The sequence below is a fragment of the Urocampus carinirostris genome, chromosome 6, assembly GCF_059441175.1.
Source record: "Urocampus carinirostris isolate Australia breed hairy pipefish chromosome 6, RoL_Ucar_1.0, whole genome shotgun sequence".
NCBI classification, from domain to species: Eukaryota; Metazoa; Chordata; class Actinopteri; order Syngnathiformes; family Syngnathidae; genus Urocampus; species Urocampus carinirostris.
The window spans coordinates 18,266,325-18,287,851 of NC_142354.1; the positions used below are offsets into that span (position 1 = coordinate 18,266,325).

At 39.6% G+C, this 21,527-nt stretch overlaps 1 protein-coding gene across 1 annotated transcript; it reads right to left on the bottom strand.

Annotated features, from left to right (window-relative positions):
- Positions 1-108: 108 nt before the first annotated feature.
- dusp7 (dual specificity phosphatase 7) lies at positions 109-21,202 on the bottom strand. Its single transcript, XM_088338118.1, has 3 exons — positions 20,497-21,202; positions 14,623-15,051; positions 109-4,748 (listed from the first exon to the last, which is right to left on the bottom strand). Exons 1-3 carry the CDS (start codon positions 20,891-20,893, stop codon positions 4,432-4,434), a joined length of 1,143 nt encoding a protein of 380 aa, XP_088194244.1. The 5' UTR covers positions 20,894-21,202; the 3' UTR covers positions 109-4,431.
- Between the last annotated feature and the right edge of the window lie 325 nt (positions 21,203-21,527).

The window sequence follows — 21,527 nt, forward strand, 5'->3', positions numbered from 1 at the left end:
TAAATGAAATTAAATCACAATATGAAGTCGATGAAAACATTTATAAGGGTACAAGACAAAGTAAGTTTTGTTCGAAGCTTGTTTGAAAAAAAGAGCCCAACAATTCGGTAAAGAAAAAATATGTCAATATTTATTACAGTATAAACAAGCGTGGTGTGGTTTGAGTATACTGTACAATACAATCTATGGGGCCAAAGCTGTTTCCTTCAAGGTGCCTTCCAGTCCGTCTTCGCCCACACACCTTGCATGTTGTGTTAAAAACAGCACAATACAAATCGACCATTCAACGCGACACGATTCAAAGACGCATTGTCCCCCCCAAAAAAACAAAAAACAAAAAAACGGAAAGAAAATCCCTGAAAATTCCCTCATTGAGGTAACCTTTTCCCTTTTTTAAAAAAAATCATTCACTTAATAGTCCATCCCGTCCTGAGCACATTGACACCTAGATGTGGCTACAAGTTGAAGACATGGAAACGTCCGTTCCCGCAATGTGGCAATGTGTCCGTGTTTTTTTAGTTACTTTGTATAAAATTTTAAAAAAGAAAAGACAAGAAAAACACAAGAAAAGCAGTTCGGAATCAACCGTTTTACAAAAAAATGAAAGCTGCTTGTTGAAACAGAGTCCGACACCAGTAAGGGTTTTTCAAGGGTCTGGGGTTCCATTTTCCACTCTAGTGCTGTAGTAGAACAACATTTGCATATAAAGTCATAACATGTTCAATTAATATAGTATGTATATTTACATTAAAAGGCCACAGGAATAGCGTAGAGCAAATGAAAACTGAACAAGACAAAACTGCTCGATTATATTCTCTCGAATGGGTAAAAATGAAATCGTTTGGATAGTTCTTCTCCCATCTCGAAACAAGTGGAAGGTAATGTTTATCTTCCTTGAAAGTAGAGCGCTTTGGTAGCCTTGTTAGTTTAAAAAGCGCGATATAATTATTTAACATTGAATAAATAGGCCAATTAAACTATGTTGCCAATACCAAAATGCAAAGAGAAATTTGTAAGGGTTTTGTTTTGATAAGACAAGAACAAAAAGTTGAGTTGGGAAAAGCGACAGTCATTGAACAAATACAATTACAAGACAGACCTCCGTCAGAAGAAGTACAAAAGAATAGTTGAGGTCTTTCTACGAAAAAAAGACTAATCCTGGTGTAACGCAGTGTATCAAAGACAACAACGTGTTGACCGTGGCATCGTCTATCGAGAAATCATTTTTACTTTTACACAAAAAGTCTTGTAAAAATAGTTCGATACAAAGACGTTAAACAGTCGGTATTTTCCGAAGATTGGAAGGCCAGCTGAGACCAACCGTGCTCACAACCAGCGATAGACGAAACTCGTTTGGTTTTTGATAGCAAACACTGAACCTCACGCAAGAAACACGATTGAAATTGGAGTTCGGGAGGCAAAATATTTGCTTGTTGCTAATGCCCCAAGAAAACAGAGCTTTAACGGTGGATCAGCACATGTTAATAGCATCTACAGCCGTGTAACAACCTTTTCTCATAACTGAGAGCAAAAATGGAAATTTGACCACTTGGATAAACTAAAAAGATTATCCCCGCCATGTTTAAATTCACTTTTAGGGTTAGCATTAAAAAGCTAGCAGATCTAGTTTCATTTCACTAACTACAGGGTTCATACACCTTTTTCATGGCCAAATTCAAGCACTATTCAAGGACTTTCAAAGCCAATTTTCTGGTTTCTCCAGTACCATTAAAAAAAACTGATGTGAATTGTGTATTTTGCAGAGCCACAAATATATATATGCGATTTACAAATGAGATTTTTAATCTTGCATGGGCATTTATCATTTTGAGATCTTGAGTAAATCGCAAATATAAACCCTTCCTATTTAGGTGTTGGGTAAAAATGAAGTTTTTTGTTGCAGGAAATGTACCACTTGGAAACACTGCCTTAATTCTCTGAATGGTCCATAACAAATGTTCATAATCATTGCATCCATCCATCCATTATCTGCCCCGCTTGCTGGAGCCTATCCCAGCCATCCTCAGGCTGTGGGTAGGGGACACCCTGAACTGGTTGCTAGCAAGTCGCAGGGCACACAGGGACAGACTATTCGCTCGCTCATTTACACCTAGGGACAATTTGGACCGGCCAATTAACCTAACATGCATGTTTTTGGAACGTGGGAGGAAACCGGAGTGCCCGGAGGAAACCCACGCACGGGGAGAACATGCAAACTCAACACAGGGTTTGATCTCATGACCTCAGAACTGTGCCGCACACGGACAAACAACTGCGCAGCCATGCTGCCCATCATTACACTAATACACATTTCACAATGCCCTGTTTAGGTGTAGCATGCACCTGCACGTGCCCCGTAAGGGGGTGCGATGACGCTTCATAGTACAGCGCCATTCAAACTCACGTTGGCTGCCGTTAATCCAGACAGAAGAAATTCAATGGGGGAAAAAAAGCCACCAGAGATCAGCGCCTGTATCATTTTCAAACAGATATGTTGAGAAACACGGCAACAATTTCAAGCATAAACAAGCACTTCAACCGAAAGTACTTTTCAATCCTTGAAAAGACAACATTAAAACACCAGAATTTTCAAGCATTTTAAGGACCCGTACCAAACCCTGTAACTAATTTTAAAAAGGGTCATCTATTTTTGAAGATGGATTAAAGATGCTGGATACAATAACAATGTGGGACTTGAAACTAGCAATTTAGCCTACAGCTTCTAAATCTTTGCGCATAAAAAAACGCTCCAACAATTGCATTCGATTTCCAGTTTGTTAAAAGTTTGCCACTTCCAGTTTTAAACAAGCCAATCTTTGTTTTCTAATATTCTGGAAACGCAGTGTTTTTCGTGCGTAGTAATAGAGTGCGAGAAAAATAATCGACTGCTTTGTATTTGGGTTGGCATGTACTGTATATACAATTTAAGTACCTAACATACTGATGGGAAATACAAATAAAGCGAATATGATAAAAAATAATGACCAGAGATCTTGTGTGAGGTTCAGGGTATGTTCAGAGGAAAGCTACAGGATATTTTGCACTCGCTACTACAAATTAGTATCGTTTTAAAATGGCAGCTGCAGTTAATCTCAGTCTTAGAAAAATCAATATAAGAAATAACAAAATCCTCATTCTTTTATATTTTAATTGTAGTTTGTTTTAAAGCGACATCCAACCGGTGGCTGAGCCATACAGTACCGCAGCATGCTCAGGTATAAACAACATTATACAGGTAGATAGGTAACTGTTCACACTATAATATATATTTATATCCAATTAGGTGGAATACTTCTCTCTTACAATATATACTCAAGGCTTAAGGGTGATTCAGACAAAATGTTCTATGAGAAACTCAGTTTCGTACTCAAGTGCAGTTTCTAGATCCTCTTCTATTGAGACCCAGCGGTTTAGTTCTCGTCGGAGCCGGAACATGAGTTTAATTTTGGTTTAACGTATTAAATACTGAATAATCGCTTCTAACAAGCGGGTGACGGGTATTTTCTAAACAAATGACGGATTCAACATTGACATTTGTCTATATTACTTCTAAAGCGACTCGTGTTGAAACAAATTATGGGAACTGTGTTTCGGCTTTCTAACGTGCCGCTTTGTACATTTCAAGAAAGGAGGCACTTCTTTACCAAAGGTTGCCGAGTTCAAATAAGTGCTCTTGCTCCATGGTACGAAAACTCCGGTAGCGTTGTAGAAACCGGTTTGGCGCGATGACAAATCTAAGGAACTGGTACGTTGGGTTGCGTGGTGCAGCTGACTAGAGTTGGTCAAAAGTCAAACGGAAGCTTTTGGTCCTTTTGCGCAGACCACTAGGGACCCGGTCCATTGGCACGCCAGCAAACTAACGGCTACACGATTGTGCAAACTACAACGGGTCACCAAAGCTTGCTTTTACCTTTCCCTGGTTTTACAATCTCAGCTTTTGGAAAAAGATAGAGTTATTAATATTACTATGATTATTATGCGTATATATTTATATTGATATATAGGTGTAGAGTTGTGCATAAAAGCACACAAAAATATACAAAAAAATGCATATAGACATTTCTTCTTGATATAACATACAAACAGCACGTACAGTACAAATACTTGTGTGTTAATAATTTCTCGGATTTAAAAAAGAACAAACTCTCGTTGTTCCGAAGACTCCACAATCTTCAGTTCCGATGAGCAGGTTACATTGTAATATCAGTCTTCGAATCTTTGTAGGAAGAAGTCTCCTTGGCTTGATGAAAGCTATCCGTTGCTTCATTAAAAACTCCCGCCTTCCGAGGCCTCGTCCGAACTTTCCCAGCTCCCCGGAGCTCAAACAATCATCAAAGCGGGCTACCGACGCCTGCGGTGCGTTTCCTGCAACGGTGGGATCACCTAGATCCAGAAAAAAAGACAAGGAAGTGGCTCTCCGGTGCAGGGACATCACGTGGACTCCAAGGTGTCCAGCTGGAACACGTTGTGGTTGGTAGGCGTGGTGAAGAAGAGCTGCTCGTTGGTCGGCGAGGTGGCGTGGTTGTCGCACGGGCTGTTGAGGCCCAGGGTCCGTTCAAAGTCCAGAAGCTGGCCCATAAAGTTGAAGTTGGGTGAAATGTTGGACTTCTTGCGCTTGACGAAGTCGTAGGCGTCGTTGAGTGACAGGTTGAGCTTCTGCATCAGGTAGGCGACCGTCACGGTCACCGAGCGGCTGATGCCGGCCAGGCAATGCACCAGGATGCCGCACTTTTTGGAGCGCGCCTCGTCTGAAGGGGCGAGAAGAAGAAAAAAACGATGAGTTAGATAGGAAATGGTAAGGGTGTAAATCGCAAGTGGACCAATGATTCGATCATTCAAAGACAAATTGTGAGGAGAGACTCGAATTCAGGATTACCTTTATTGTCATTCAAATGAAATGACAATTCTTTCTTTGCATTCAGTGCAAAGTGTTTACAAAGGGAGTTAGAATTTACACATATGTAAATTTTTGATGATTAAGTTGTATTTGTACAAGGAGGTGCAACTGGGTAGTAAAGTGCGAAGAATGTTCCATGGCTCACAGCCTATAACTCAGGGGTCAGGAACCTTTTTGACCCAAAGAGCCATAAAAGCAAAAAAATGTTTTAAAAAGAAATCGAGAGAGCCACATCATATCAAATTGAAAAAACGGCCAAACACGCTCTCTTGACAAAAGCTAATTCTTCAGCACATTTTATTTCACTGTTTGTCATTTGATGATTTAATCAAATGGCTGAAATTATAATAATGCCAAATCCTGTGTCCCAAATCAATGTAAATATGTCATTTACAATGTGTCTTCCACCTTCAGTTAAGAGTGTTGAGGCAATTTTTTTCCATGAACTTTGTCCTTAATAACGGTTATGCATGCAAAGTTCTTTTGTAAAAATGTCACCAATTATTGCAAACGAAAAGCATATTGTCATATTCACTTTCGGTGTAGACTGCACTGAGTGAGAGAGAGAAAGAGAAAGAGAGAAGGAAGTGCCTTGCGCCGTGTGCAGGGATCCGCCCACCTGTACTGCTCACCCGATCAAAGTCGTTTGCCAGCGTTTTTATTTATCAGTTTAAATGGTTTCTTATCAAACTTCTGCATTAAGTTGCTTCGGCTTTATATGGACCAAAATCGGGATGAAATCACTGGACTTTGGAATGCCACAGAGAGATGTGCAATAGTTAAATTTTATTTCGGAGCCATACGTACTCATGAAAAGAGCCATATATGGCTTCCGAGCCATAGGTTCCCTACCCCTGCTATAACTTAATATCCAGTGGTTGGGATCGGTAGGGGGGGTGATGGACTTTACAGCTCTGGGGAAAGGAAAAATACCATCTCTCAGTCTGTTAGTGGTGGTGCGGATGTTCCTGCACCGCTCCCGAATTGTTCGCTAAACCTGATTAGGGCTGCAACAATTAGTCGACGTCCACAAAATCCATAAAAGAAATAGTAGACAATTAATTACATCGTCAACTACTGCCGCCAGACACGTTTCACCAAGAGAAACCCATCTTAAATTATTATAATCTCTGGTGAAGTTAACTCATGTTCAATAGTGTCGCTGTCTCGTAGGACAGCGCCATACAAACTAATGCCGGCTGCCGTTAATCCAGACAGAAGAAGAAATGCAATGGCAAAGCGAAGCCACCAGAGAGCAGCGCCTGAATCATTTTAAAGCAGATGTTGAAAAACACGGCGACAATTTCAAGCATAAGCAAACATTTCAGCCGAAATCCAAGCACATTTCAATCCTTGAAAACACAACATTAAAATACCAGCATTTTCAAGGATTTTAAAGACCTGTATGAACCCCTGTAACTAACACGAAATAGAGTATTCTATTTTTGAAAATGAAGAGATTAAAGATGCCGAATACAATAATAAAAATTCTTGACTTGAAACTAGTAATTTAGCCTACAGCTGCTTTATTTTAACGCGGGTTTAAGTCTTTGTGCATTTGATTTCCATTTTGGTAAACGTTTGTCACTTCCAGCATTAAACAAATGTTTGTTTTTTAAAATTCTGGAGACGGAGTGTTTTTGGTGCGTGGAAATAGAGTGCGTAAAAAAAATTGTAAAAAACATGCAGAAACGATGGAGTCAACATTAAGTATGCGTATCAAAACTTCTCAAGTTTGGGAGCATTTTACTCAAGATACGACGAATAAAAAGACTACTTGCAAAGTTTACATAGCAGACTCTGCGTATCATGGCAGTACCTTGGTGTTGCAGGAACATTTTAAGATAAAGCACGTTGGAGTCTGACTTGCCTCAGTAACATTCAAGCCAATAGGGTTTAAATGACACACATTAAACATTATATACACGTATATTTCACCACATAAGAGAGCTTGAGCTTTATGCAAGACTGTATGTGACAAAAATATTTGAAAGCAGTCCAAAGAACAAATGTCAATTGTTAAAACTGTTTGATTTCCAATTGTTGAGAAGTGTTAAGTTATTTTGTTAAAGACTTTCCTGACATGTATTGATTTTTCAAACTGAAATCAGTCCCAGAGGCTTGATACTTACTGATTAGCAGCAGCAAAGCCCCTATATTGTTTTTTTTTAAAAGGAAAGAAAAAAAAAGCATTTTTACATTTTAGCAAACGTATTTCTACATTATGGCACTGAATAATTTAAATGAAGCATCTAGAAACTGTAACCAATTACTGTTTTTCAGTAACACCCATGAATAGATTTTAATATCCCAAAGTGGAATGAACACTATTTCAGGAATACCATGTTTCAAGTCAAAACATGAACTATACGTTCCATTATTGATAGGCTCCATACGTCCCTCTAAGGCCTTGCGGAGCGCAAGCCATCAGATGAGCTTCTCTTACTGCCGCTTCCAGACGCCTGCCTCACACAGCAAATTCAATTTGTGTGTGATGTTTGCTCACTTTGAAGGGGTAAAAAAGGCAACTGGAAATGGTCATGCGGCTAGCTAAAAGCATCCACAGCGGGCGATGTCATCATTGACTTCTTACATGGCTTCTTGGCCTCTTTTTACAGCTGAAAGCTTGGACAAGAATGCGTTGCGAGTGCCAAAAGTGCTTATTAGCACCAGGCCTTGGCAGAGGTCGTGCTTCCTCAGGCGGCAACATTCCCTTTCTCACCGTGTGTTGAGAAGCAAATGGGAGAAATAAAATCAAAGCCAAACAAATAAAAGTTTTGGGTCAGTCTCAGTGACTCACCAAAAAGGGAATGTTCTCATCCTTTCGGGACCCGGGTCAAGAGGAACGATTAAGGCCAGATCATCTCGAATGAATGCATGACTTTGACATTGTGACCACACATGGAAAGAATCCAGAAAATAATCGCAGCGTTCATGTATTCATTTGGTGTTAATCTGTTATTTCAAGGTGCTGACTGAGGGTATCACTGAATTACTGACAGATCCCAGACAAAAAAGGATCTTTGACATCTACAACTAAGAAGCAGGATTTTATTGGATACTGGTAGGAAAAAAAACGTAACCGTACATCCCTAATCTTTTTGCATATGTCCACCAATTGTCGCTTTATTGTGTATACAACCAAAGAGGAGTGCTACAAAGCACAAGGTGGACCAACTTTGGATATTCTTAATAAGCAAGATGATTTGCTACCTGCTAGATAAGACAATTTAGCTTTTTTTTTTTTCTTTTTTTTCTTATTTCATTTAAAAAAACAAGAAAAACATCTTGAACTGGGAAAATAATTATCAAGGTTCTCAAGGTTTCTTCATTTACCTCATATTAAGGTTTTGAGTTTTTCCTTGCCCTCGTGTAGGTTTTAGATCAGGGTATGGTGTAATAATAGTCTGCAGTTTGCAATAATCTGTGGTATGTGCAGCCCTTTGAGACTCCTTGTGATGAAGGACTATATAAATAAACATGACTTGACTATTGCAGTCAATGACTGGGCCAGTCCTATACCTCTAATTTTATTTTGATTTAACTTAGTTAAACACACAAGTACGGAGCTGTCGACAAAAATCAATAAAAATAGTTGATGATGGAATTCACTTTCGGCTATAGTCGCCAGACACATTTTTCCAACAGAGTGAGGCATCTCTGCATGAATATGATCTCTGTTGAGGGTTTCTTATAAATAATAGCGTCTCTGTCTCAAGCGGTAACATACAGAAATGTACGCATACCAAAACTTCTAACGTTTTGGAGCATTTTAGCCCAGCAAATAAAAAGACTGTGTGCAAAGTTTGCAAAGAAGACATTTTCGTATCATGGCAGTACATCGGTGATGCATGAAGATGATAGAAAACTGTTGAACAAAACGGAGTCTGACTCGCCTTGGTTAAACTTAATTGAACAATTAAGCCAATATGGGTTTGATGATACATTATATATTTTATATGTGAGGACTTTGAAATAAAAGTGAGCTTCAACCTTATGCCAAACAATGCCTGACAAACATATTCGAAAAGAAATACATGTACTCCTAATAATAAACGTCAGAAACGGTTGATTTAAATCTGTTGAGAATTGTTAAGTACATAATATTTGTTTTATTTACCATTCTACTTATGCTAATGGGCTTGTTCTTGGTTTACAGTGATAAAATTGTTTAACTACTATTACTAAAACAACCAAATTTTTCCAATGCGCCGAAAGAAAATGCAAATGAGGGCTACGGCGTGTAAAACGTGAGCCCTATATTTCTAGACGACAGTGCCAGGGCAACCGGGCTGTGGAAAATAGTGCCAAATAGTAACACAGATGATTTTTTTGTGCCGTTGTTATTGGTGGTTGGTGCTGTCACGGACAAAATTGCATTTACTTTGTTCCTCAAGGATTAAAGGAAACTCCAGTGCCCTGACGTAGACTTTGAACAGTTGCTAAATTCGGCTGTATAAATCGAGGATTTGGTTTGTCTGTGAAAATGTTTAAATATCGCGAGTACATAGTCAATATTAAATAAAGTTATGGAAGATCACCCTCTGTTATGAAGTACATGAATAGAGTAGTACATCCACTTACAAATGTCTATACATACAAAAGTTTCAAGGTATGAAGATTGCTTCCTATTATAAAGTCAAAAATACAGTACACGCTGCTATTCACCACAACCCGAGTTTCCCGAACTGGCGATTCAAATCTGCCTGGCAACCAGTGCCCATGCGCAGTCCCAGCATGCTCTTTGTGTCACTCTCAGATTCCAAAGACAAGAAGGAAAAGTGTTTCCGGCAAGATAGCGGGGAGGACGACGCAGCCATCCTTCAATCAGCCCAAATTAGAGACATTTTAGCAAAATTCCAGGATGCCTCGGAATTAGTGGAAAGGAATCAAAGGGAAAAAGTGGAAGCAAGTTGGCCTTTCGCTACATCTGCCTCGCCCATTTCCGACGGATTGTCAAAAGCAGACAGAAGCAGACGTCATTGGATCAGTTTTTCAATAAACGCGAAGATAAATAAATATTTTATTTATTTATTTTAGTCTTTGTGTGATAATCTAATTTTAACAGGTAATTATTTCATGTTTTCAAGCTATTTTATGATTTTAAAAAAATATATATATATCATAATGTACTTTTGCGGGGCTTGAAACTGATTTGCACATTAACATACAAAATGTGTATCTACTCAGGAAGTTTTCAGGTTACAAAGATACTCCCAGAACAGACTAAATTCATAAGTAGTGGTACCACTGTACATAGTTCTTCCTGCTGGTGCCTCCACCTTCTCACCGTTGATACAATCATGCAAAGTTTATGGCCGCCAGCTCAATTTCCCTCTTGAACTGCCTCATTTTTAACTAAAATGCCACATTATATACTTTTATTCTAGTATTTTTTCGATGTAGATGAGGCTAGTACAATTCATTGATATACAATATCTGAAGTTGTTAATAATACAATTTAGGTAGACCTCTGTGAAAGACCCATTCATTTTATTGGTTTACTGTTGCTGGGCAAAATGTTTTTCCTACCAGAAAAAAAGGATAGTAATAGCCACAGTGTTTAAGATGTAGCAAAAAACTAGCATCTAGTAGTCCGGAATTTCCGGTGTACATTTTTTACTTTGAAATAGTTCCTAATCAGCTGATCTACATTTGGGCAACTAGAGCGTTAGGTGGGTATGTGTATGTTCACATTGTTGTTTTGTTAGACGGACTAACCAGGCTACGTTATGAAGATTAATGTTCAGAAATTGTTATCTTCTGTCATTTTTTTTTTTTAGTCCTTCTGTGAAATTATGCTCTTTGATGTCCGGAGGGTACGAGGCAGATGGTTTTCCTATTGAATTTAAGGCTCAGTAAAAAGTGAAAAACTACTGGTTCAATGGAAGTTTAAGGCTGTGTAGCTACAATACGTAGATATTTTTGTTTTGTTTTTAACTTATGTGGAGAGAATCAAAGAAAAGTACAGATAGTTGGTAGCTCACCTCAGGAAGAGACCAAGCGCTGTTAATGTTATAGCTGGCACTTGGCAGGAAATACAAATGTCTGGCATAACAAGTTGTGTTAAGTTACTGTTTACCCCATAGACAGTAAACAAGAAATACGACAAAGTTTCTACATTATTCATTCTAAATGACTTTTAGTTCCCGATCACCTACCGTTTTCGAGATGACTCTCACAAATGGATACGAGCTGGGTGTTAGGTCTGACCAACTAAGCCTCGATAACCATGTTTGTCGCCTCCTCGTCGACAAACCCTGGGAGGTTACTATGGCAGCTAGATGAAAAAACGATGCCCTCCACCTTCCAATTTCCAATTTCTTTTGAACAGGTAATAACATCACAGTGTAGACCCATGATAACATCAAACCGCGTCTGTTGGACCCATCCAGTATGGCCGACCGTCCACATATGCGTGACAATACACCATAACTATCCAATCCCGTGTTTTTCAACCAGTGTGCCGGGGCACACTAGTGAGCAGTGTTCCGCAAGAAATTGAACAATTCTATCTTTGCAAAAAAAGCATGGCATTGTTTAGTATCTTTGAGTTATTCCAGTCGTCTGCTGAGTAACTAACATTCATCAACATCAGGAATGGCAGCAGATTTATATTTTTTTCAATCCTTTTAAATATTAATCATATGCTCATGAGGTTAGTACAGGAAATTATATTTGATAACTTATTTTATTTGAAATAAAAATGTTACATTTAAACGACGTCAATGGATTTGAGCTTGTAAGAACAGGTAGAGAAGCCTTCAAATAACGAAGTTCAACCTGTTCTTAAAGCCTTCCACAGATACCTTTATTTTTATTAAATGTTTAAATTTGCACAGAAAAGATAAAAATAATACATCAAATAAAATCGCTGATTTATTTTATTTAGGTTCTTCATCTCATCTCATCAGCTGCACCGCTTATCCTTAGTAGGGTCGCGGGGATGCTGGAGCCCATCCCAGCAATCATCGGGCAGTGGGCAGGGGACACCCAGAACTGGTTGCCGGCCAATCGCAGGGCACACGGGGACAGACAACTCACTCGCTCAGTCACACCTAGGGACAATTTGGACCGGCCAATTCACTTGAAATGCATGTCTTTGGAATGTGGGAGGAAACCGGAGTGCAACCCACGCAAGCACAGGGAGAACATACAAACTCCACACAGTAAGGCCGGGAGCTTGATTTGAACCCACGCAGGAGGTTCCCACGACCTCAGAACTGTGCCGCACACGCGCTAACCACTGCGCCGCCGTGCTGCCTAATTAGGTTCTTATTCTACAAAAAAAAAAAGAAACTTTGAACAGTAGTAAAACATCTTTCAGCCGATATTTATTTTAAGTGTTATTTTTGGTATGTTTTCTTTTCGATTTTTTTTATTCAAAATTTACATCAAAATTATACACAATTTTTTTTTAAAAACGTCTGTATTACCTCCTGAGTTACGTTAACCCCCCAAAAAAACAAAAAAAACCCTTTTCTTTCAATTTAAAGCCCCTGTGTGTAATATTTGACCACTAGATGGCACTGTTGCCTAATGCAAAAAAAAAAAAATTCCAGTGCCACAATAAGCAACAACACGGCAGACAAACATGGCGGCGACTACCAGGTGGGATTCCACTATGTGAAGGTAACACAAACTTCTCGACCTACTATTATCTATTTTAATAAAAATAACATTGGTACGATAATTCATGTATTTTTGCCTAATGTTTAGATCAGGAGGTATACATATTACACACTGTATCTGTAGAAAATGTGATGATTCAAGTTAAAAACAACGTAAAACTAGTGCCAGGGATTTAACATTTTCGAAGGACGGTGTGCCTTGAGACTTTTTTAATGAAAATAAGTGTGCCTTAGCTCAAAAACACTGATCTGATCTACAGTGACTTATGGTCTAGGGACCAAAAGATGACCCTTGATATTTTATACTTTGTTTCACATCCAAATATTTATGACTTCTACTGCATTACTCATCTATTGTGTTAAGTCTTTGAAATGTTGTTTACGCCACAAGTATACAGGAAAGGAACTATATAGTGGATCAAGCAACTATTGTAATTTATATCCTCTTTCCTCACTGCTTGACTAAGTCTGTTTCCACGTCGAAAGCAACACCACAGAAGAAGTTAATTCCCCTTTTTAGCATGTTAGCGAGTACTCCGGAATATCAGGTAATTTAAAAATTTCAGACTCGGTGCCCACTTTCAGTCAGGTTGAAGCATTTAATCGGTCAGACTTGACGCTGCTTTTGTCATGATTGTGTCAGTAAAAGTGCACACAATTCCTGCAAAGTGCTGCTTACTCGGTACAAAGGCATACCATTTTTCATTGTTATTCTCATCTTCTATTGACTCAGCCCTTTTCAGCAAAGGTGTTGGGAATAACGCGTAATAGAGGAGTTTTTGGAACGCAATCCATTTTCTTGGTAAAAGGTAATCTAACGTGTCACTGATAACATTTGTCGTTACAACATGGTGCATTACGCTGCTGCTTTTTAAAAGCAGAACAGGATTTAAAATTGTTCATTAACGGTTCCTTCTTTCCTAATGAAGTAATACACGACCCAAGTTCCCCCAGCGACACGACGCTAAACACATGAACATGATAATGCTGGGATGTTTAAAACTACCTACAAAATACAACTGAATAGTTCCCGTGGTGTCATCTTAATCAAAGAGCAACCAGACAGGTAATTTAAGTGCTAATATCCGTTCCATCGTATATAAGGTACTCACATCAGAGCCGTATTTGCAACTATAAAATACAATACCAAAATCGGGGGGGGTTTGTTTTTTGGACATGATTGAGAGTCACCAAAAGGGAATGCGCGGGGAAGAGGCTGGGCTTATACAGCCAACATGAACACAAAATTAACAGGAAAAGAGTGCTGAATTATAACATTTTTATTTGTAAAATAGTTTTTTTCTAGACGCTAGCCTGGGAAAAAAAAGGGGGGGGGGGAAGAGGAAAAAAACCTCTTGGACGTTACCCAGAAAACATAAGGAAATATTCATGTGGTTTGAAGACAAAATAGATATGGAGTGTCTCAACTTTCGGTCTGCAACCTCTCAAGATTGCACAAGCCAAGAAATGTGAAAGCTTCAGCACTTTCACAGAATGGTGTACGCATTTTCTTCTATTTATTTTATTATGTGGCAATTTTTAAGTAGTTTTAGGGGGTCACCATCAATGTCAGTTTATATACAGTATTATGTAACTAGATAGTATTTTTCAGAAAAATGCGCTAGCTTTGAGTGTGAGTAATCATAGGAATGAGGGAATTACTTTTAAATGAACTAACAAGGGCAGCACGGCGGCGCAGTGGTTAGCGTGTGTGCGGCACAGTTCTGAGGTCAAGGGTTGAACCTCCTGTTTAGAGTTTGCATGTTCTCCCCGTGCTTGTGTGGGTTTCCTCCAGGCACTCCGGTTTCGTCCCACATTCCAAAAACATGCATTTCAGGTTAATTGGCCTGTTCAAATTGTCCCTAGGTGTAAAAGTGAGTGGATGGTTGTCTCTGTGTGCCCTGCGATTGGCTGGCAACCAGTTCAGGGTGTCCCCTGCCCGAAGATGGCTAGGATGAGCTCCAGCACCCCCGCCACCCTACTGAGGATAAGCGGTGCAGATAATGGATGGATGTATGATCTAAGAAGTAACTGTAACTACTTTTTTTCAGTAATGTGCTGAACACTGCTTAATGACATAGTCAAAGCACTCACCAATGAAGGAAATGGCTTCGGGGAAAAACTGAGAGAGGTTCTGGCTCCAGTGATCCGAAATGGGGATCTGTTTGTACTTGAAGTCGCCTTCGTGTTCAAACATGTTGGGAAGGTTGGGCGTCACGTTGAGGATGTACTTGATGTTGTGTTTGCTGAGCACGTCCAGGTTTGCCGAGTCCTTGGCGCAGCCCAGGTACAAATATGGCAAAATCTGGACGGGGAACGCCGGCTGGTTGCTCGGCAGGGGGCTGCCTTCAGACTCAGTGGCGCTACCGGGTTCTCTGTCCGATTCCCCGTCCGAGCAGTCGGAGCTGATGCGGAGGCCCCCCAGGCCGAGGACAGAGGATGGCGGGGAGCTGCTGGGGCACGAAGAGTCCAAGTTGGTCTCGCAGTGTTCGGGGAACTCTGACTGAAATTTATTAAAACCGCCTGTTGAGAAAAGGGAGAAGATGAGTTTTAAAAAAGAAATACAGCTTATATTTATTGGTACTGTAATAGAAGAAACAATGAATAAACATATTTATTCATTTCCAGTTTTTGGAGTAGTGCATTGCAAAAGAATGCAATTACTTTCACGGTAACTAGTACTGTAAAGCTTTACAGACTCTGCCTAGTTCGTGTGTAAACATACTGTACTGTATCTCCAGCGCACTAAGAACTTTGACATTTTTATTGTTCAATATCTCATGAATTCTTTCAATATGGTTGGCGTGAAGTGTAGAGAAAAGGTGAGTTGTTTCTTTTGAAATGAAAGTGAAATAAGGAAGCTTGATGCAGTTGAGAAAATGGCTGGATTGCTTTTTCCGGCCACAAATGGAGGGAATAGTCTAACTCTTGAAGTCCATCTTAAAACGTGAGTTAAACTTCACTTTATTTATCTTTATAGAACATATCATCTTATTAATAATAATAATATAATAGTCCCGAAGAAGAAATCCGGCTTCTACTTCCTGGTTTGTGCTTATCCACACTGCACTGTATCTCCACGGCAAGAACTTTTGACGTTTTTATTGTTTAATATATCGTGCATCCATTCAATATGGTTGGTGTAAAGTGCCTAGAAGAGACGAGCCGTTTCTTTTGAAATAAAAGTGGAATAAGAAAGATTGCTGCTGTTGAGAAATGGTTGGATCGCTTTTTTTCGTCCACTTTTTACCACGGAGGAGGAAGTGGCCAAACTCTTACAAAATTAAGTTGAGTTTAACTTTATTTATCTTTATCTTTAGTGTCAATTCATGTTTATTTGTGTAGCTCTTAATCACAAGGAATCTCAAAGGGCTTCATAGAATGTCAACGCCTAATGTGTGTGTAGCCTTGTATTTCAGTACAGTACAATCCTTTATCATTCAGCCTGCTTTGTAATGTTATAGAGCATATTGTTTTATTCAACGTTTATTTTTCAGTTTTCAAACAATACAGGTGACTTATACAAGCCTTAAACATACCTTTAACATACAAAATATAGCACTGAAGCAACTAACGAACAAATTCAACTTACGAACGATCGTCCGGTGCCTATCTCGTTCGTAAGTAGGGCAGCGTCTGCAGTTGTCAAATGAACTGCAGAACTTGGATAATAAAGCATGTCTATTACCTTAATACAGTTTGTCATCTCCAATTCCAAATCTCTGTTAGCACTGGTTTTCCGGCAATAACAGTTTCGAGGTTCAATGTTTATTATAATTTTTCATTTCGTTTGGCTTCTCCGAAAACAAGAGCGGCAAATAAATACCCGAGCGGTTACATAGCTGGCTATCAAAGCTGCGAGACAAGAAAACAGCTGGACACACAAAGTCCATTGAGACAGGCAGAGTGGATGTTGGCTCCCTTTTTGTGAATGGCACATCATGCGGCTTGTGGCTGCATCGGCGCATACACACTTGGCGCATGCACACACATTCATGCATCAACCCGTTGCCTTGTGCAGTTTTATTAATTACACCATGGACTTATATTCAAATAAGCTGCCTTCCTTTGTTCGGGGATTTCACAAGAGCAGTGAGCGGACTTGTTTATGCTATTCATTCATGAAAGGAAAAAAAAAGAAAAAGGTCTCAACTAAAGACGAAGCTCGTGGCCGCATAATGGAAAACATATTTAGGGCAACGCTGGCTTTTAGTTACACTTGATGAAAAATCTGCACTACATCTATTTGGTGGTTTTATAACCGTTTTATAATCTGTTTCAAGTGACATTGTGTAATATTGGACCACTAGACGTCGCTGTATTGTTTGGTGAGAGCAAAACGGGTGCTGAACAGCAGGAGGTAAAACACAAACCACAGAGACTCACAGTAACCAAAGTGCACCGTTTATCTTTCTTATTTTTGCCCTGCGTTTTATGAATGAAAGATACGAGAAAAAAAAAAAACAGAAAATAAAAGAAAGGAAAAACAAAAAGGAAAAAGGAAAAAGGAGAGAAAAAAATATAAAATTGTAGTAAAAAGCTGGAAAAAAGATAGGACAGAGGGGAACAAAGCAAGAATAAGCAAGAAGGGCAAAATGATGAGAAATTGAAAATATTTAGAATGAAAAACAAAGAAAAACAATAAGAATAATGCAGAAAAGAAATACAGAAGTGAAAAGACAGGTTTTACTTTTTCGAGGGGGTAACCTTGGTAGCAAGATGGCCAACAAATATGTCAGCTAGGTGATACTCATCTTATGTCAAATCAATACAAATTTCTCCTCCTACGAATATTTTTAAAACAAGTATTTCTGTTAATGAATGCATTCTTGCTTATGATTCAAATCAATTTTGTTTTCTTTTAAATGAATGATGTTTTTGACCACTTGGATGCGTTAAATAATACACACTGTACCTTTAAATACAAAATAGGGATTTTCAAGACCATATTTCCTCAAGTCCGATACCAATAACAATATAGTGAGAAGTGATCAGATGGCAACCACAAAGCAGCTGATACTGGTATTAGCTAACATGACGACAATGATCACCTAAAAAGGGCTGACATCTGACTTGATACAGACCTCTAGTATCAGTTCTAGTTCAAGTTCAAAATGCAAAACGCTTTAGCTCCATTAAGCTGAGCGAAAACCCTCAGATGGCTGCCAACTCGTTGAGGGTACATTCCATTAAAAACAACTCAAAATGTATTATTTTTTAGAATCCAAACACGACCTCAGAACTGAGGCAAATTTCCTTAAAACCTGGCTGTTGAGGCTTCCATTTCAAAGCATAGTTATCAGGGACGTTACTAGAGGGGGTCAGGAGTGGGCAGTGCCCACCCAAAGAAAAGTGGCTGTAGGTAAAATGAAGCAAAAGAAGAAAAAAAGAAAAAGGGAAAATTAAATTAAATGGGGAAAAAAATAATCAAAAAGCTAGGAAAAAAGTAAAGAGAAAAAGAAAAAAAACAGGAAAAAAGAAAAGAAAAGATTTTGGGGGGGCGTGATCAATAATAATGTGATGTTATGCACAAAACTAATTAATGTTTCTTTAATATTACAAAAAATCTATCATTCGACAAAATTATAATGACATTTATTTTTTCACTCTCCAGTGAACTTTTAACTCATTCAAACAACGCGGAATCCTTGGATAAAAAATGTATATTGACCAATCACAAGTGGAGAAAAGGATCTAGAAAGGAGCTGACTGTCTCTTGTTATAAACAATTAAACCTGACGTAAGCTACTATTGGATATGCTTTCGGTTATGTTTACATGCATTGGTAAATGTAAATGGTCACTATTTATATAGAACTTTTCAAGTCAATGAAGACCTCCCAAACCGCTTTACAATGTGCTTCACACTTCCCCATTCACACACACACTCACACGCCGATAGCAGCGTCAGCCTTGCAAGGCAACTACCTACTCATCGGGGGCATTAGGGATTCAGTGTCTTGCCCAAGACACTTTGTCATATAACACCGAGAATCGAACCTGCGACCTCTTGATCCAAGGGCGAGCGCTTTACCTCCTGAGCTGCTTTGAGAAAAATTTTGGGGGTACTAATAGTTGTGCACCCCCTATGTATTTGATAATGTCGTCTTGCCCATTGCGGACCCTAATCCTGATCGTCTGTCATCAAAGGCATGGTAGATTGATAATATTGTCCCGGTATTCAACATCCCGCCGTGAGCAAATAGGTGTTACGAAATGCTGCAGCGAGGCTTTTAACTAAGACAAGAAAGTTTGATCACATTACCCCGATTTTAGCTAACCTGCATTGGCTCCCTGTTAGCTTAAGATGTGATTTTAAGGTTCTGTTGGTATGATACAAAATCATACATGGACCTGCTCCCTTATATCTTTCAGATTTATTTTCCCCTATGTTCCGGTCGGGAGTCTTCGCTCTGAAAACGCCGGTCTACTAGTGATCCCAGGAGCCAAGAAGAGATTCGCAGGCTGGGAATCCCCTCCTCTGAATCAATCTCCCAAAAAGAGTCAGAAATGACTCTAGCCACCTCCCACTAGGGGGATATGGCTGTGGTATATTTCCGTAGATGAGGTTTTGCAGTGTTTAAATAGTAGAATTTTATTAGTATTTCTTTAGTACTCCTTTGGTATTTCTGCAGTAGTATCGTTGTAATATTTTTGTAATAGTAGTTTGGCAGTATTCAAGTATTTAAAAGTATTCTTGTAGTATTTCTGTAGTGGTAGCTTTGTGGTAGGATTGCTGTAGTGGTAGTGTAGTATTTTATGTAGTGTTACTGTCGTTGTATTTCTGCTGTAGGATTTTTGGAGTACTTTCAGTACTATTTATTTCTGCCACAATATTTTTGTAGTATTCAAGCAGTATATTTGTTGCGTTTCTGTTGATAGATTTTGTAGTGTTTCTGCAGTGTTCTTCTAGTATTTTTACAGTGTACTTATAGTATTTCTGCAGTAGTATAGTTGTAGCATTTAATAGTAAAGCGCCAAGAAAGGTGTTGAAAGAAAAATGATCTCGGTCTTTATTCATACCTGTCAACCTGTACGTTTTTGCCGTACAAAGTATGTTTATTATGCATTTTAAGACGTGTACGACGTACAAGAAAACCTGTACGGAAAAACGCAAATTTGTCAATTATGGGTACCATCCGACTATGACGAAACGGCAAATCAATCAAGTCAAACGAGTTCGCCGCGGTAGCCTCCATCTCTGTATGGTTTTTTTCCGTTGCAAACGAAGCGAGCGGTTTGATGCTACTGTGCGCATGCATCTGCCGCCTCGGATTTCATGTGGTAGTTATCTAGTGAAAGGAAGTCAGTCTCTTTTTAGAGAACCGGCTTTTTCGGCTCAACTCATTAAAGAGAAACGGCTCTCTGCATTATATTACGAATCATTATTGTTGTATAAAGAAGTTAAGAAAAAAGGAAGTATAAAAGGAGAAAATGAAATGAGACAGGTTTGTGGTTATCCTTTTAAGAAGTATATTACCAACAATAATTTAATGCAGAAAATGAATTTATAATTTGAATAAGAAAATGTATTATTCTACTTAATTATATTTGCATGTATTTTTTCCTTCTGCAGTGAACGTCCAAGCTACTTCATTTTTTAACTTTTTTTATAATAAACCTCATTCATGTCGAGCAACTCGGTATCTCACAACAAAATGTTAATTAACAATATATATGATATGTACGATATAACATGTTGAACTACATAAATAAACACGTTTGAAAAAAAATATGGTGTAAGATTATTTTGTATTTTGTAAGGGAAAATACAACATTTTGTAAGGGCATGGAGCCCTGGAGCGCGACAGGTATGTTTATTCTACATAGACTCTTGCTGTGACCATTTTGTGTTTGTAAGATTTATAATCGCTTAATAATGCTTATTTCACTTATAAATAAGTGGAGTAAGTGGCCGAGGTACGCAACAATAATTGTAATTGAAATAAAACAGCGGTCCCAGGCTCACCTTCCAGGTAAAAGGCCTTGCATCCGTCGTCACGGAGCTTCTGCAGGAGCAGCCCGAGCACGGAGCTCCCCAGACCGGACTCCAGTCGCTCGGGGCCGGCCTCGTCGTAAAGCACCACCACGTCGCTTTTGCAGCGCTTGACGAACTTGTCCTTGTCTTCGTCGTTAGGGATGATGGAGCGGATGGGCAGGTTGCCTTTCTTCAGCCTGCGGAGCATCAGGCCCGGGATGGCCACGTTGATCGCCGCCTCGACGTGCGACGACTCGTAGAGTTCATGCGGCCGGCAGTCGAGCAGCAGCAGCGCGGCGGCGGCCGCCCCGGACTCCAGCTCCTCCTGGAGCCACTCGGCGCTCTTGCTCATCGTCACGAAGCCTCCCCGCGGATGAGGGCTTCTCATCGGGGAAGCGGGCGGGATTTCACCGGGGGGCTGGGGAGTTGAAATCGCGGAGGCGAGAAAAAAAAACCAAAGTTGATCGCCACTTAACCGTTCGCTCCGGCCAGGAGACGCGGTTCTTCCTCAAACTCCTCCGGCCCTGCGACGTCCATGTGAGCTCGGTTGAAGAAAACCAAAAGAGGAAATGTTCCTTTTTACAAAGAAAATTCCGTGTTAGGGGACGCCGTCCGGGTCCATACCGGGACTTGGTGGACGGCTGACGGGATGGCCGACGAGCTGCTTCTGGTTCCCTGCTGGAGCTCGGAGCAGTTAAAGAGAATGGGAGAGATCCAAAAGTGGGCGGGGTGTGGAGATTTAAAGGGCCAGGGGCACCCATTCACGACGAGCAGGCCAAAAAATGGTCAAGACCAAACAAGTAGAAAACGGAAGATCTTTTTTTTGTGATCAATTATTACCGGTAAACTTAGACATTTTCCCTTTGCATAGTCTTGACTTATGTATTTAAAAAAAATAGAGTTTCTAACCATGCAAAAATATTTAGAAATACATCTCCAAATTGTCCCTAGGTGTGAATGAGCGAGTGAGTTGTCTGTCCCCGTGTGCCCTGCGATTGGCTGGCAACCAGTTCAGGGTGTCC

Bases quoted from the DNA above. Each gene is read 5' to 3' on its own strand.
- dusp7 (XM_088338118.1), bottom strand. From the start codon at position 20,893: ATGAGAAGCCCTCATCCGCGGGGAGGCTTCGTGACGATGAGCAAGAGC. The intron at 15,052-20,496 runs GTGAGCCTGGGA...TTTTCTCAACAG, and splicing joins CAAGGCCTTTTACCTGGAAG to GCGGTTTTAATAAATTTCAG. The intron at 4,749-14,622 runs GTGAGTGCTTTG...TCGCCCCTTCAG, and splicing joins CGAAGCCATTTCCTTCATTG to ACGAGGCGCGCTCCAAAAAG.